The sequence below is a fragment of the Bombina bombina genome, chromosome 2 (assembly GCF_027579735.1).
Source record: "Bombina bombina isolate aBomBom1 chromosome 2, aBomBom1.pri, whole genome shotgun sequence".
NCBI classification, from domain to species: domain Eukaryota; kingdom Metazoa; phylum Chordata; class Amphibia; order Anura; family Bombinatoridae; genus Bombina; species Bombina bombina.
In genome coordinates this window covers 323,511,750-323,529,717 of record NC_069500.1, presented here as the reverse complement: position 1 = coordinate 323,529,717, position 17,968 = coordinate 323,511,750, and the positions used below count along the sequence as shown (strand labels likewise).

At 38.4% G+C, this 17,968-nt stretch overlaps 1 protein-coding gene across 1 annotated transcript in view; it reads left to right on the top strand.

Annotated features, from left to right (window-relative positions):
- LOC128646936 (P2X purinoceptor 6-like) overlaps window positions 1-9,397 on the top strand; it is a 314,143-nt gene extending 304,746 nt beyond the window's left edge. The window contains exons 11-12 of the mRNA XM_053699746.1: window positions 8,784-8,861; window positions 9,323-9,397. Of these exons, the coding sequence (XP_053555721.1) occupies window positions 8,784-8,861; window positions 9,323-9,397 (153 nt within the window). The remainder of the gene's footprint in view (window positions 1-8,783; window positions 8,862-9,322) is intronic.
- Window positions 9,398-17,968: the final 8,571 nt, after the last annotated feature.

The following is a 17,968-nucleotide window of genomic DNA, read 5'->3' as shown; positions in this document are numbered from 1 at the left end:
AAAAATTGTCAGAAAAAAAATCTACTACTCATTTGAAGTTCAGACTAAGTGCTATTGCATTGTCTTGTTATCTTGCATTTGTTGATTATGCAAATCTACTGTGTTGACTGGTCCTTTAACATTGGGTATTTCTAAACTCAGGACAAAATTTAGAAACTATTTAGCATGGTTGTTTTTTGGTGGTTGTGGATGTGTAACAGATTTTGGGGGTCAAAGTTAGAAAAAGTGTGTTTTTTTTCCATTTTTTCCTCATATTTTATAATATTTTTAATAATAAATTATAAGATATGATGAAAATAATGGTATCTTTAGAAAGTCCATTTAGTGGCGAGAAAAACGGTATATAATATGTGTGGGTACAGTAAATGAGTAAGAGGAAAATTACAGCTAAACACAAACACCGCAGAAATGTAAAAATAGCCCTGGTCCTTAAGGGAAAGAAATTGAAAAATGGCCTTGGTCCTTAAGGGGTTAAAAAAAAACCTAGAAATTTGACTGTGAAATAATAGCAGTCGGTTTCCTTCACACGTGTGCGTTTCAGGGCCTGCCAGGGCACAGTGTCACACCAGTGCAACTCATATCTGGTGTAACAGTAGTGTACATTTAAAAAAAAATAATACAATTTTGACTGTAATAGATTGAATAGCAGTTAGTTGTCTGCAAGCGTGTGTGTCAGGCCTACAGCGTCTACTCTGCCAACTTCTGCCATTGCACAGTGCCACTCATATCTGTTGTCACAGTAGCTTGCACGCATAGTACCACTAATCGAAAAAAAAATGACAGGCAGAGGCAAGCCACCCCGCAGAGGCCGTCGTGGTCGTGGTGCTGTGATTCGCTTTGGCCCTAGAATAATGCCCAGTGTTCAGAGGCCTGAACTCGAAAAGTTCTGAGGACATAGTTGACTGGCTAACACAGGACACCCAATCTTCTACAGCTTCTGCTCGGAACCTTGACGCACCATCCTCCTCCAGCTTAGCTTCGGGCACCTCTCAAGTTACCACTCGCCCGCCTGCCGCCACCACCAACACTAGCACCACAGCCGCTTCACTTGATCTGTCAGCGGAGTTATTTACACATCAGTTGTAAGAAATGAGTGATGCGCAACCATTATTGCCAGAGGATGTAGATAACAGGGATATGTCTCAGTCAGGCAGCATTACACACATGGACGTACGGTGTGATGATGATGATGTTGTACCCGCTGCGGGAGTTTGGTCTGTCACTGTGAAGCGGGCGTAACCCTTACACTACCTGATCGATACAACATCATACCTGATGTTTTAAAGCACGTTATTCCAAACAATTTAGGAATGTTAGGTGATTTATGCCCTTTATGGATTAAAACCAGACTCTGCATCAACTATGTAATTTTCCATGGGAGTTTTGCCATGGATCCCCATCCGGCATGCCACAGTCCAGGTGTTAGTCCCCTTGAAACAACTTTTTCATCACTATTGTGGCCAGAAAGAGTCCCTGTGGGTTTTAAAATTCGCCTGCCTATTGAAGTCTGTGGGGGGTAGTTATCAACGTGTCTACTTTTCCTGCCTTCGCCGGCCCAATACGCCCGCCTAAGCTCGCCTCACATCACCGCCGCGGACCTGCAAAAATTTGCCTGTTATCAAAAAAGCTGTCAAAAAGCCGCGCACCAAGTACGGGGCGATGAGCAGCGGACTGTGAGAGTTATCACTTATCCGATCTCGCTGCTCTTCGGCTTTTTTACAGCTTTCTTGCTAGCGTGTCACTAAGCACCCACACTAAACTACACTGTTCTACCCCCTATACCGGCGCCCCCGGAGCCTCCCGCAACTAAATAAAGTTACTAACCCCTAAACCGCCACTCCTAGACCCCGCCGCAACTCTTATAAATGTATTAACCCCTAAACCGCCACTTCTAGACCCCGCCGCAACTCTTATAAATGTATTAACCCCTAAACCGCCGCTCCCGGACACCGCTGCCACCTACATTATACCTAGTAACCCCTATCCTGCCCCCCCTATACCGCCGCCCTCTATAATAAAGTTATTAACCCCTATCCTGCCGATCCCGCACCTCGCCGCAACTAAATAAATAGTTTAACCCCTAAACCGCCGCTCCCTGACCCCGCCGCAACCTATATTAAATTTATTAACCCCTATCCTGCCCCCCTACACCGTTGCCACCTATAATAAATGTATTAACCCCTATCCTGCCCCCCACTACACCGCCGCCACTGTAATAAAATTATTAACCCCTAAACCTAAGTCTAACACTAACCCTAACACCCCCTAACTTAAATATTAATTAAATAAATCTAAATAATATTTATATTATGAACTAAATTAATCCTATTTAAAACTAAATACTTGCCTTTAAAATAAACCCTAATATAGCTACAATATAAATAATAATTATATTGTAGCTATCTTAGGATTTATTTTTATTTTACAGGCAAATTTCAATTTATTTTAACTAGGTACAATAGCTATTAAATAGTTATTAACTATTTAATAGCTTACCTAGCTAAAATAAAGAGAAATTTACCTGTAAAATAAAAACTAACCTAAGTTACAATTACACCTAACGCTACACTATACTTAAATAAATTATTCCTATTTAAAACGAAATACTTACCTGTAAAATAAACCCTAAGATAGTTACAATGTAATTAATAATTACATTGTAGCTATTTTAGGAATTATATTTATTTTACAGGTAACTTTGTATTTATTTTAGCTAGTTAGAATAGTTATTAAATAGTTATTAACTATTTAATAACTACCTAGCTAAAAGAAATACAAAATTACCTGTAAAATAAATCCTAACCTAAGTTACAATTAAACCTAATACTACACTATCATTAAATAAATTAAATAAATTAACTACAAATAACTACAATTAAATACAATTACATAAACTAACTAAAGTACAAAAAATAAAAAAAGCTAAGTTACAAAAAATAAAAAAATAGGTTACAAACATTTAAAAAATATTACAACAATGTTAAGCTAATTACACCTAATCTAAGCCCCCTAATAAAATAACAAACCCCCCCAAAATAAAAAAATGCCCTACCCTATTCTAAATTAAAAAAGTTCAAAGCTCTTTTACCTTACCAGCCCTTAAAAGGGCCTTTTGTGGGGCATGCCCCAAAGAATTCAGCTCTTTTGCCTGTAAAAGAAAAATACAACCCCCCAACATTAAAACCCACCACCCACATACTCCTAATCTAACCCAAACCCCCTTAAAATAACCTAACACTAATCCCCTGAAGATCATCCTACCTTGAGTCGTCTTCACTCAGCCGAGCAGCGATGGAACCGAAGAGGAGATCCGGAGCGGCAGAAGTCATCATTCAAGGGACGCTGAAGAAATCTTCCATCCGATGAAGTGATCCTCCAGTCGGCGCTGAAGAAGTCTTCCATCCGGGCGATGTCATCTTCCAAGAGGCGCTGAAGAAGTCTTCTATCCAGGCGATGTCATCTTCCAAGCGGGGTCTTCAATCTTCATGCCGCCGACGCGGAACATCCTTCTTTACCGACGGACTACCGGCGAATGAAGGCTCCTTGGATCAGCCAATCGGATTGAACTTGAATCTGATTGGCTGATTCAATCAGCCAATCAGATTTTTCCTACCTTAATTCCGATTGGCTGATAGAATCCTATCAGCCAATCGGAATTGAAGGGATGCCATCTTGGATGACGTCCCTTAAAGGAGCCTTCATTTGTCGGTAGTCCGTCGGTAAAGAAGGATGTTCCGCGTCGGCGGGATGAAGATTGAAGACCCCGCTTTGAAGATGACATCGCCCGGATAGAAGACTTCTTCAGCGCCTCTTGGAAGATGACAACGCCCGGATGGAAGACTTCTTCAGCGCCAACTGGAGGATCACTTCATCGGATGGAAGATTTCTTCAGCGCCCCTTGGATGATGACTTCTGCCGCTCCGGACCTCCTCTTCGGTTCCATCGCTGCTCGGCTGAGTGAAGACGACTCAAGGTAGGATGATATTCAGGGGATTAGTGTTAGGTTATTTTAAGGGGGGTTTGGGTTAGATTAGGGGTATGTGGGTGGTGGGTTTTAATGTTGGGGGGGTGTATTTTTCTTTTACAGGCAAAAGAGCTGAATTCTTTGGGGCATGCCCCACAAAAGGCCCTTTTAAGGGCTGGTAAGGTAAAAGAGCTTTGAACTTTTTTAATTTAGAAAAGGGTAGGGCATTTTTTTATTTTGGGGGGTTTGTTATTTTATTAGGGGGCTTAGATTAGGTGTAATTAGCTTAACATTGTTGTAATATTTTTTAAATGTTTGTAACCTATTTTTTTTATTTTTTGTAACTTAGCTTTTTTTATTTTTTGTACTTTAGTTATTTTATGTAATTGTATTTAATTGTAGTTATTTGTAGTTAATTTATTTAATTTATTTAATGATAGTGTAGTGTTTAATTGTAACTTAGGTTAGGATTTATTTTACAGGTAATTTTGTATTTCTTTTAGCTAGGTAGTTATTAAATAGTTAATAACTATTTAATAACTATTCTAACTAGCTAAAATAAATATAAAGTTACCTGTAAAATAAATATAATTCCTAAAATAGCTACAATGTAATTATTAATTACATTGTAGCTATCTTAGGGTTTATTTTACAGGTAAGTAAAGTGTAATTAGCTTAAAATTGTTGTAATATTTTTTAAATGTTTGTAACCTATTTTTTTTATTTTTTTGTAACTTAGCTTTTTTTATTTTTTGTACTTTAGTTAGTTTATGTAATTGTATTTAATTCCTAAAATAGCTACAATGTAATTATTAATTACATTGTAGCTATCTTAGGGTTTATTTTACAGGTAAGTATTTAGTTTTAAATAGGAATAATTTATTAAAGTATAGTGTAGTGTTAGGTGTAATTGTAACTTAGGTTAGTTTTTATTTTACAGGTAAATTTCTCTTTATTTTAGCTAGGTAAGCTATTAAATAGTTAATAACTATTTAATAGCTATTGTACCTAGTTAAAATAAATTGAAAGATGCCTGTAAAATAAAAATAAATCCTAAGATAGCTACAATATAATTATTATTTATATTGTAGCTATATTAGGGTTTATTTTAAAGGTAAGTATTTAGTTTTAAATAGGATTAATTTAGTTCATAATAGAAATATTATTTAGATTTATTTAATTAATATTTAAGTTAGGAGGGTGTTAGGGTTAGTGTTAGACTTAGGTTTAGGGGTTAATAAATTTATTACAGTGGCGGCGGTGTAGTGGGGGGCAGGATAGGGGTTAATAAATTTATTATAGGTGGCGACGGTGTAGGGGGGGCAGATTAGGGGTTAATAAATTTAATATAGGTTGTGGCAGGGTCCGGGAGCGGCGGTTTAGGTGTTAAACTATTTATTTAGTTGCGGCGAGGTGCGGGATCGGCAGGATAGGGGTTAATAACTTTATTATAGAGGGCGGCGGTATAGGGGGGGCAGGATAGGGGTTACTAGGTATAATGTAGGTGGCGGTGGGCTCCGGGAGCGGCGGTTTAGGGGTTAAACTATTTAGTTGCGGCGAGGTGCGGGATCGGCAGGATAGGGGTTAATAACTTTATTATAGAGGGCGGCGGTATAGGGGGGGCAGGATAGGGGTTGCTAGGTATAATGTAGGTGGCGGTGGGCTCCGGGAGCAGCGGTTTAGGGGTTAAACTATTTATTTAGTTGCGTCGAGGTGCGGGATCGGCAGGATAGGGGTTAATAACTTTATTATAGAGGGCGACGGTATAGGGGGGCAGGATAGGGGTTACTAGGTATAATGTAGGTGGCGGTGGGCTCCGGGAGCGGCGGTTTAGGGGTTAATACATTTATTATAGTTGCGGCGGGGTCAGGGAGCGGCGGTTTAGGGGTTAATATGTATAGAGTAGCTTGTGGTGGGCTCCGGGAGCGGCGGTTTAGGGGGTAATAACTTTATTTAGTTGCGGCGGTGTAGGGGGGCAGATTAGGGGTGTTTAGACTCGGGGTACATGTTAGGGTGTTAGGTGTAGACAGCTCCCATAGGAATCAATGGGATATCTGGCAGCAGTGAACTTGTACTTTCGCTATGGTCAGACTCCCATTGATTCCTATGGGATCCGCCGCCTCCAGGGTGGCGGTTTGAAAACCAGGTACGCTGGGCCGGAAAAGTGCCGAGCGTACCTGCTAGTTTTTTGATAACTAGCAAAAGTAGTCAGATTGTGCCGAACTTGTGTGCGGAACATCTGGAGTGACGTAAGAATCGATCTGTGTCGGACTGAGTCCGGCGGATCGAAGTTTACGTTACAAAATACTACTTTTGCCGGTCTCTAGCCTTTGATAACTAAGGCGAATCAGCCTCGCCACAAATACGCTGCGGAATTCCAGCGTATTTGAGGTTGACGGCTTGATAACTAGGCCCCTATGGCGGTTCGCCCGTTCGCAAACAATTGCGGAAGTTCGCCGTTTGCGAACGGAAAATTTTATGTTCACAACATCACTACAGAATATGTATTTAAAACTATAAAAACATGTCTGCCTTATGTTTGGGTATAATAGCTGGATGTAATCATATCTCACTTTCCTGGACTGGTTTGCCTAATTTGCTTTGATATTTTACTTTGTGAAGCATGGGTTGATCTTGCTTTAATATTAGTTACAAGAGGAGATGATTAAGATAAACACAGATGTTAACTCCCTACAATATGAGATAAAGTGACTAAAATGTACGTTTTTAAGTAAAAGTGAGTTCACAATAAACGCATAACGTGTGTACGCGTGTATATATATATATTTACATACACATTAGCAATGATGTACATCAGCCACATATAACCTATGCTGCTGTGTAATAATGAGTTTAGGGGAGAAGAAAGCAGTGGTGTCACTAGAAATGAAATGGGGGACACTTCCAGGATGCCCTCTGGTAGTTTTAGGGTGTGGCGGCAGTGTGATGGTAGGACAGACATGTCATGAGCAGGCCAGATGGAGTTTGGGGGAAGCAAGGGGCGATCACCATTGGGGAGGGCACATGGGGGCCAGCTATTATGCCCCCTCTGGTGATGTCACTGGAAGAAAGTGACAGATGAATTACTTGAAAAATTGAGAAGCATACTGCAAATTACTTAAAACTTCCCAGTTTACTTTGTTTAATATAGAATGCTGTATTTGACTTTACTACAAAAGTAGTCTGTAAACGGGGTAGATATTATATATAATCTCAGGGGTATCTTCACTCACACTTGGAAAAGTCAGCAACAAGGGTGCCAGATCAAAATATATCAAAAATATATATAAAAATGAAGCAAAGAACTGCACTCACTGGATTATCAAGTGTCAAACATCAAAAATGTAATTCATATCAGTGATGTTTCGTAGCCAAGGACCCCTTCCACATACTATATATATATATATATATATATATATATATATATATATATATATATATATATATATATATATGTATATATATATATATAAAAAAATAAATATATATATAAAGAGGAGACACCAGGCTGGAATTATAAAGGGTTAAGAGTGAGTGCATGGGTATGTTGGATTATATATACAGTATATATATTATATATATATATTTCTCCATCTTGTGGCAAATTAGGATACTGTCAGGATCCCTGACTTACCCGGCCACCGCCGCGGCTTGTACTGGGCCTCCGACCGCTCATCCTGGCCACCGTTGCGGGGAAGACAGGCCCCTGTAGTCTGTCTCGGCATCCCACGTGAATAGACGCCGAGACCAGTCTGTCAGCAGCTGCAAATCTCTGGGCATGTGCAGCTGCACGCTGCCTAGATTTAAAGGGCCAGTCATCAATTATAGTAACTCCCACCTGAAAGGCACAGGTGAGGGAGTTCTTATAAAAGACTACTCTGTGCTTCACTCTGCACTGAGTTATTGCCTTGGTAGGTTCTATTCCTTGTTCCTGCTCATCTGCTGTGACCCTGGTGCATGCTTATACTACTGCTGAGACCAAAGCCCTTTGCTTTGATACTTGGGCATGCTTATATTACTGCTGAGACCAAAGACCTCTGCTGTGACCCTGATGCATATGTATACTACTGCTGAGACCAAAGAACTCTGCTGTGACCCTGATGCATGCTTATACTACTGCTGAGACCAAATACCTCTGCTATGATATTTGGGTATGCTTATATTACTGCTGAGACCAAAGACTTCTGCTATGACCCTAAAGCATGCTTTTACTATTGCTGAGACCGAAGACCTCACCAACAGTATCCGCTGGGTTCTGTGCTTGTTGAGAGACTTGTGCCTACTTATATATGCTTTATCAATTCTGTTCCTGCATTACATTTCTCTAGTAAAGTATATTCAAGAAATATTTTCTTTGCTTTGGCTTTTCATTCCTGCATATTGAGTTCCAGACACCCCCCTCAACCTTACAGATACTGTAGGTATTGTTTATTTTGCAACATCTAGGATCTTATGTGTTCTTTAATTCCTTACCTAGCTTGTCTAGAGATGTTTAGATGATATCTGAAATAGCAGCATAGAATAAAAAAATCCCAGATGAAAGAGCACTATGGCATTAAAACCTTCCTAATTAGATAATTGATAATGCAAGCAGTAAGCATTCAAGCACAGGGACCATGAAACTAAATAAAATATATACAATTTAAAAAAAAAATTCGCACTGTAAAGAAATGTTTCATTTTCGTATACATCATATATCCCCAGTGTTGCAAACCTATAAAGAATAGATTACCTTATTTTCTTTTTAAACAAAAGTAAAAAACAAAACAAAACCTCAGTATTCTGCATGGTCTAATTTATATTGTTTTTGTTTTTATAGGCAACATTTTTATGTGACCTTATTCTGTTATACTTAGATGAAAAAGCCGTTCTGTACAGAGATTGGAAATATGAAGTGGTAAGTGACAAAGCCGATGACGCAGTGTTTACTGTAATTACAGACTTCAAGCAGCATAAAACAAACAGCACTGATCGTTGTACAATAAATTAACGCTGATATTTCAGACTCAGTAAGGACAGAATACTGTTTATTGTTTATGTCTAATGAATTCCACATAATTCAATAACATCTTCTTATGCATTCTGATGACAATTTGATGTAACATTATATTTAAAATAGCAAATTAAAACATTTATTTCAGACATTGATATTTATGTCTGAGATCTTAATCAAAATTGTTATCAAATAATTGTATTAAAAAATAAATAAAATATTATTTCTTCCTGAGTTAACTGCATGGTCTTGTGGACATTAATTTTCATTTAGACATTCATTTCTTTTTATAAATAATTTTATTTTAATTTAAAAAAAACTGCTTAAATCTAAAATCGAAAGTTATGTCTTCTTTTTTTCTGCAGGTTAGACCACCAAAAGCCTCTCCAGAATCTACAACTGCCTGCGACCATAATCCAGGAAGTATAAACACAGAGTGAAGGCAAAATGTAACAATGTTGTGCCTTAACATATTAGAAGTCGATGGTTAAATATTTGAAAGCATCTTAACGTGGCTGAAACTTTTTTTAGCATCTTCTATACTGACCGATTGGCCCCTGATGCCCCTGTTTCCGTGCAAGGGCTAATTAAGTAAAAATACTTTGCATTAAAAAAATGTTTCAAATTTAATGGCAAGTATTTTAAAATTGTTTTAAAAAATAAGCAAAAATAATTACATAGCCATGCTGTCTGGAGCACTGTGCTCCACTCCCCCTTATCAGTGTTTATACACAGGCATTGTATTTCCACTGAGTTCACAGCTTCTAGGCATGCTCCAGCAGATAATCACTGTGCTCTTTTGCATTCTACCAATGCAATAATAGATATAGATACAGCCATAGAAGGAAATGTGTGGGGGGAGTTAGAGCTTTAAAGGAAGGGTTAATGGTGACGCACTGCAGTATAAATTTGCAGATAAAGTAATTAAAGTACATATTATATTATTTTGACTCTATCCCAACTTGTTTTATTTCCCTTTAAGCATAATACAAAATACAGCTGTTAAACGTTGTACCTTTTAAGACCTTAAGTGAACCTTAAGTAAACCATTATTATTAATCGTATGACACAAAATTGCATAAAGAACTCCCCCTACTTGTGCGCCATAGGCTTAGCTCAACATGGGCTTAGCGTTATATACCAGTATATACCAATTTTCATTTAAATGCATGTAATAGACACTACTATAAAGAATATTATGCACAGATACTGATATAAAAATCCAGTTTAAAACCTTATAAAACTTTCTTTGAAGCTTCCAATTTAGCACTGTTGATAACATTAGCCTGGTACACCCACTGAAAGGGGCTGATAGCAGAACTCCCTTCCCTCTCCCCTGCATATGAAAAGACACATTATACAAACAGAAGCAGTCTGATATCTGTATACATCAGTATACATCTAAAACATTGGCACTTGGTTAGGAGTCTGAAAATCAGCACAATGTTATTTAAAAATAAGCAAAACTACACATTTTTACAAAAACACACCCAGATGGGCTATATAAATGGATCATCTACAAAACATTAATGCAAAAAAAAAAAAAATCTAGTGCACAATGTCCCTTTAAGTTATATCTGACATTAATTCTACTGTGATATGAGGGATTTAGCGTACCATGCTATCTGATATGTGATGTAAACACACCCTAGAACGCTTCAGCAAAAAGAAATAACATTGGACTTGAGCAGAAAAATAGAAGCGCTATTGATTGCACTTGAGCGATGTTAATTCACAATGGCTGTAATATTGCAATCCACATGATCTATGTCATTATGGAGAATTACATTTTTAATGTAATTTTAAGTAAAAAATATTAATTCTCAGCAGTGAAGAAGTCACTTTAGTGTTTACTCTGACAAAATAAAAGATATTCATTACAGCTAGGAATGCTAGTTCACTTAACAAGGAGGCTCCTTAACTTTGATCAATAAACTATCTCTCCACAATGGCCAAAAAGAGACATAATTTAGTGCCACTCAGCTTTAGCTTCAGAAAAGTAATCAAATTCATTGGCTTTGATTATACTTAATGGCTTGTTTGCTGCCAACATAAATCATGTAGCATTTTTCTACTTTAATGGTGTGACAGACATTTTGATTTATAGCTGTGTGAAGTTGGCACCCCATGTAACTAAATTGTGAATACAAATATATCATTTTTTTTGTGCTACGATTGTGCTGGTTTGTGCTGCAAAAACAAAAGATTGTGCCGGTTTTATTTCAGAGATATTGTACATTATATTTTAACCTACGTGATCTCAATCTCAGTCTGCCCAATTTCCACCCTATGTAATTAAATTGTGAATACAAATATGCCATTTGTTTGTGCTGATTTATGCCGCAAAAATTAAAGTTTGTGCCAGTTTCGTTTCAAAATATCACACATTATATTTAAGCCCATGTGACCCCAATCTCCACCCACTTTCCACCCGTGTAATTAAATCGTAAAAAAATATATATACCATTCATCTGTGCTGCAAAGATGAACTCTCATTTCAGAGATATTGTACATTATTTCTTCTACAAGATACGACGAGTCCACGGATTTCATCCTTACTTGTGGGATATTAACCTCCTGCTAACAGGAAGTGGCAAAGAGCACCACAGCAGAGCTGTATATATAGCTCCTCCCTTCCCTCCACGCCCAGCCATTCTCTTTGCCTGTGTTAGTAATAGGAAGAGGTAAAGTGAGGTGTTAGTTTTAGATTCTTCAATCAAGAAGTTTTTTATTTTATGTTAAAATAAGTTTTTATTTCGTTCCACAAGGTAAATACAACTTACAATTTAAAAAAAAAAAAAAAAATCATCTCCTCAGCCTCCTAAATTTACATAGATTCAATTATAACGATACAGTGGTACATACAATCTTAATTACCTATGTATAAACGCTATTTATTACATTTCTGAGATAGTTTCCAATTAGGGTTTCCATCCTTCGTCAGCCAAAGGGTCTGTTAGAAGGAGCAAACATCTGAAATCAATGGCCCAGTGACCCCTATATTATTGCTATAATCTTCCTTGAAATTGAGATTTAGTTAACAGTGCATACTTATATATAAACCTTGGGAATATTTTCAGTCATTATCTAATAAACAAATAAACATCAAGAACTTAAAACAACATTACCCTGTGTGGTCATAACTCTTCTAACCAAATCAAATAATCCTTTTCGATTGGGACACCGACTCCCAGAACCTTAGCTAACCTAGAGTCTCTATATATATATGTCAATCCGTCTATTTTATAATTATTTTCCTTTATTATCATAACTATTTCTTTATCTGCTATTCAAAATCCAGTAATACCAAGTTGTCTGAAACTGTTCTTCTGTGCCCTGAATTCTAGAAGCTCCTTCAGACATAATATATATATCTTGGATCTTATCCTTTACCTCCTTCCAAGTAGGAGTGCCTTCCTTCAAATATCTGGCTATGCAAATTCTGGTAGTTGTGCATAGTATTCTAATATATCTATTGATTGCTGGTATAAATTTTGGAAAACCTTGATTCAACAATGCCTGAAACATGGTTAATGTTATGTTTTCCTCTAGTGTGTGATTTAGTAATTCATTTAACTTTTGCCATATATCCTTTATTACCACGCATTCCCACCACATGTGCTTATAGGAACCTATCTCACCACATCCCCGGTAACAGAATTTGGTGTTGCTATTAGAGTAGTGAGATGTGCTTATCGGGGTCAGATACCATCTGAATATCGTCTTAATGGTGTTTTCCCGCAGATCAGCGCTTATCAGTCCCTTGCAAGACTTATACATAATTTGGTGCCAATCTTCTTTCGGGAGGACGATTCCCAGATCATCCTCCCATTTTAATATTATATTGGGTTTGATTCTAATTTTGCTTCTTTGAATGTCTATATAAAGTCTAGAGATCATCTGTTTTTCCCTATCTATCGACCTACACATCCTCTCAAGATTTGTCCCTGGTTGGTGTTTGTGGTGTATGGTGTAATTGCTTAAGGCTGAGGAAATCTGTAGATATACATACCAATGTAGTTTGTATGGATGTAATGCATCCTGTAGGAGGTGATTGAACGCAAATATGCTATTATTTGTCATAAAGTCTGCCACTCTGTAGAGTCCTTTATTTGACCACTTTCCTATTTGTTTCTGTATCTCTTTTGGAATAATATACCTAATGGGTATAGCCCATGTGTTTGTAGGCATGAGCTCCTGGGTTTTTGTGGCTACTCTCCAGAGGAACATTGTGTCCCTAATGGTAGATATTCTGCTCATAGCACTGTCACTTCCCACACCAGTTTCCCATAAAATACTGTCTGAGTCATCTTTGCCTATACGTCCTGTCTCTATTTTTGTCCAGATCACACTCTGTGACTGTTTGCTTAAGAGGGTGGTTTGTGCAATCCTTGAGGCACGGTAATAGTCTGCTAGATTAGGTAGCCCCACTCCCCCAAGCTGTCTATGTCGGGCTAGCACCTGAGAGGCCATTCTCGCTCCCCTGTCTCCCCTTAAAAAGGACTGGAGATCCGACTGTAGTTTCTTCAAATCCTGGGGGGGTATTTTAATTGGTAATGCGCCAAATAAATATAAGATTCTAGGAAATATATTCATTTTAATAGTTGATAGACGACCATACCACGAGAAATTGCCCTTCTTCCACTTCTGTACCTCCTGTCTAATTTGTTTGTATAATGGGATGTAGTTTAGTTTGTACAGTTTATCCAATGAATCTGAGATCTTAGTGCCCAGGTAAGTTAAAGAGTGTTTGGTCCATGTAATTTCAAAATTAATCTCTATAATTTTTTGTGTATGAGAGGGGATCGATAGCGGCAAAGCCTCACACTTGTCTAAATTCACTTTGTAGCCCGAGATCTCCGAGAACCCCCGTAGAATCTGATATAAGTGCGTCAAAGAATTAAGTGATTTGGTTAGCGTCAGTACGATATCGTCAGCGAATAACGACAATTTATATTCCGATTTCCCTATGTTTACTCCCTTAACCTCCTCGGACCCTCTGATACAGGACGCAAGAGGTTCAATACATAACGTGAATAGGAGCAGAGACAGTGGGCAGCCCTGGCGTGTACCGTTTAATATCTGTATGGATCTAGATTGATAGCCTGCTGCACTTATTGTGGCTGTTGGTGTGGAATAAATTCCCTTAACTGCTTGTAGGAATTCTCCTTTAAACCCAAATGCCCTTAGGGCTTCAAACATGTATGTCCAATCTATTCTATCGAACGCCTTCTCCGCATCCAGAGATAGGAGCAGAGAAGGCGTTCCCGTTTCCCTCAGTTGCTCTATCAGATCAATAGTTCTCCGTATGTTGTCTGGGGCTTCATTTCCCTGGATGAACCCCACCTGGTCAGGATGTATGATGTTTGGAAGTATCGTCTTAAGTCTGTTGGCTAAAATTTTTGTCAGGATTTTTATGTCCTGGTTGATCAGGGAAATTGGTCTGTAATTTTTGCACAATGTGGGGTCTTTCCCTGGCTTGGGGAAAACTACTATCTTGGCCCTGAGAATGTCTGTTGGGATCTCCTCTCCATTCATAATGTCATTACAAAACTTCCTAATGTGTGGGACCAGTGCTGTCTTGAATAACTTATAATATTCACTGGATAGACCGTCAGGTCCTGCCACCTTACCTATCTTTAACTCTTTCAGCACATTAATGATCTCTTGGGTTGAGATCTCAGCATTCAGTGTATCTATGTCTGTGTCACTGATAACTTTTAATTTAGCTTGTCGCAAAAAGTTAGTAGTGGAAGCACTTGTCTCTACCGATTGTTGAACTTTCCTACCATCATAGAGAGTTTCATAATATGATGCGAAAATATCTGCAATTTCCCACGGATTACTCGTCCCTACCCCCTCTTGATTTTGTATGGATGAGATAGTGTACATTTTTGTTCTCTCTCTCAATTTACTCGCTAAATATCTGTCAGGTTTGTTTGCGTGTATGAAGTAAGTGCTTTTCAGTCTCTGAATTGCTCTTAGCGCCGCGTCATTTAAGACCTTTGCAAGGATATTTCGCTTGGTCTGGAGCTGTTTGAAGATGGAGTCTGACAGGGTTAGCTTATGTTGAGCTTCAAGTTTATGTATATCTGCCTGTAGCTGTTCTATAGCCTTATTGGCGAGTCTAGTGATCTTTGATTTTTCTTGAATAAGGATCCCTCTTATAAAAGGTTTATGCGCCGCCCAAGAGGATAGCGGGTTATTTGTAGAGTACTCGTTAAGTTGCCAGTATTCCTCCATAGTTTCAAGTATCCGATTGTGTGTATGTTCGTTGCTAAGAATGCTTGGGTCATATGTCCATGATCTTTGTCTTTGTATGTCAATTATTCCTGTTAGGTCTGTCTGTACAATAGAGTGGTCGGACCACACACAGGGATGTATATTTGCCTTTCTGATATTGGGTATTAAAGTCTGACTTACTGTTACCTGATCTAATCTGGTGTATGTTTTATGTGCATGTGAGAAAAAAGTATGGTCAGTTGTCTGCCCATATAAGGTCTCCCAGGTGTCAACTATGTTGTTTGAAGCTAGGGATTCCCTAACTGACTTAATTATCACTAGTTGTCTTTGTTGTTTCTTTGTAATCTTTTTACCCATGGTATTTAAGTGGAGCGTCAGTGGGATGTTGAAATCACCCGCTAAAATTGTCCTTGTTTGGGACCATTGAGTGAGATGATATGAGACCTGATTAAAAAATATGTGTTGTTGTTCATTCGGTGCATAGATATTACAGAGTGTTATCTTCGTATCCTGAATCCTACCCCTCACTATGAGAAATCTGCCTTCTTTGTCAGCTATTACCTCTTCTACTATGAAGTGTAAGGAGGAATGGATGAGGATAGAGACACCTCTCTTCTTTTGATCCGCTGTAGCATGGTAGTGTAGGGGGAAATGTCTATGCCAGAACTTAGGTATTAGTGTTTGTGTAAAGTGCGTTTCCTGTAGGAAAACTATCTTAGCTTTTAGCTTTAAGTATTGAGTAAGGGCTATCTTTCTCTTAACATTCATATTTAAACCCCTCACATTATGTGAGAGAACTGTGAGATTAGATGACATTGTTTATTACAGTATGAACCTGCTATCATTAAGACAGCGCTGTTTACTCACTAGAATTGGATTGACAGAGGCTCTCTTAATCATCAGTGTCCCATTTGACCACACATGAAAACAACATAATAACTTTTTAAACTTTACAAACATATAATAACAAAAACTAATCAGGTAAAGACCCTGAATATAACTCGAACTGTCCATATCAATTTTACTAAAAATAAAAGAAAAAGTTTGTGCAGGGATATAACCTATTATAATTGAAGCTATAGTCCCAGAGGTTATCGCTCCTTAAATAAATAAATCAGGGTATGTTCCCCATAAACCACCTTCACTGTTCAAGTGTAGCATTGTTCCTCATGAGATAGTCTCTTTTATTCCGTGTCCAACGTCTTGTACCAACATCCCTATCTCTTAGGAGACTATCTTTAACTATTAAGTAACAATTGTCCTTAGCCTATGGGCAAAAAAATAACTTGTAACATAACTTAAGGGGGGCCTAACTCTAACTTACTTCTGCAAGCATTAATAGCATAGTCCCCCAAAGGGAGAAATTGTGGTGAGCATGGATTGTTAAAACATTACAAAGTATACTCATCTGTCTCTCGCTCTTCCGTAGGATCCTGTAGTTTTTCCCAGAAGAAGATTAGCAAAGTCCTTTCTCTGTATCCTGTCATCTTGGCTTTTTCTTGGACACTTTGGTCCATTTGGGTCTTTTGGTCTTTTCTTCTCTCTGGGAGGGTCTTTAAGCTTCTGAGTCGCTGTGGCTGGTAGGTAGATCAGGTGCTTCTAATCCGAGGTATGTGCAGATTTCCGGAATATCCCTTTTGTCCTTTATCGTCAGTGTTTTACCTTCGTGTAGTATGTGTAAGGCAAAGGGGAAACCCCATCTGTAGTTTATTTTGTTTTTGCGAAGCAGCAGGGTAAGAGATCTGAGCAAGCCCCGCCTCTGTAGAGTCCGTATGCATAAATCTTGGTAGAACTGGATTACTACTCCTTGATATTTAAAAGTTGGATTCTTCCTTGCTGCCTGGAGAATTAGTTCATTTTCAGGGTACCGAAGCAACTTAACTATGACATCCCTAGGGGGGATAGTCTCCTTTCGGCTTTGGTTTAAGGGCTCTGTGTGCCCTTTCTAGTTGGAAGTTGTCTTCCTCAGCGCAACCTGTGATTGCTCGGAAAAGTTGTTTTAGATAGTTGTGCAGGTCTGATTGTATTATAGTTTCCGGAATTCCTTTGAGTCGCAGGTTACTGCGACGAGTGCGATTTTCTATCTCCTCCATTTTGTCCTGGAGAGCATCCAGTTCTATTTGCTGATCTACTGTCCGATGGGATAAATTAGTCACTGTCTCTTCGACATTGTTTTCGTTATCTTCCAGAGTCGAAACTCTCGTACCCAAGTCAAGAATTTCATGTTTAAGTTCCGCCAGGCTATTGGTGATGGTGTTTTGAAAGGAGTCCATTTTACTCCACATCTTTTCAAAGTTTGTCTCAATATCTTTTTTTGAAACTAATGTTTTGATGTCAGCTCTCGTGACCGGGATTAGATCCTCAGCACTGGCCTGCGTACCCAATTCTGCTTCCATTACCTCCTCCTGCTCTGCGTCTTGGAGTTCTGCAACTTTGTCACCCTTAGAGGATTTGAAAAATAAACTGGCTGCTGCCGCTCTACCCGCCACCGGTGTTTTGTGTAATTTTCTGGACGCCATTCCCCTTATTTACTTGGCAGGGTCACCGCTTCAGAAGACAGTGTTATACCACCCAGCTACACCTTCAAAAAGTTGAAGATAGTAGGTTGCAGGGTAAAAAAGCGTTTACTGTAATAAAACAATTTTACTCCTTATAAATGAATCAGCCAGTATTCCACTCAAAGGTTATACTATATTCCTGTAATAACAGATATGTTTATTTATTTTCTCACTTAGCTTCCTTATTTTTCCGCTTTGTTAGCGTTAACC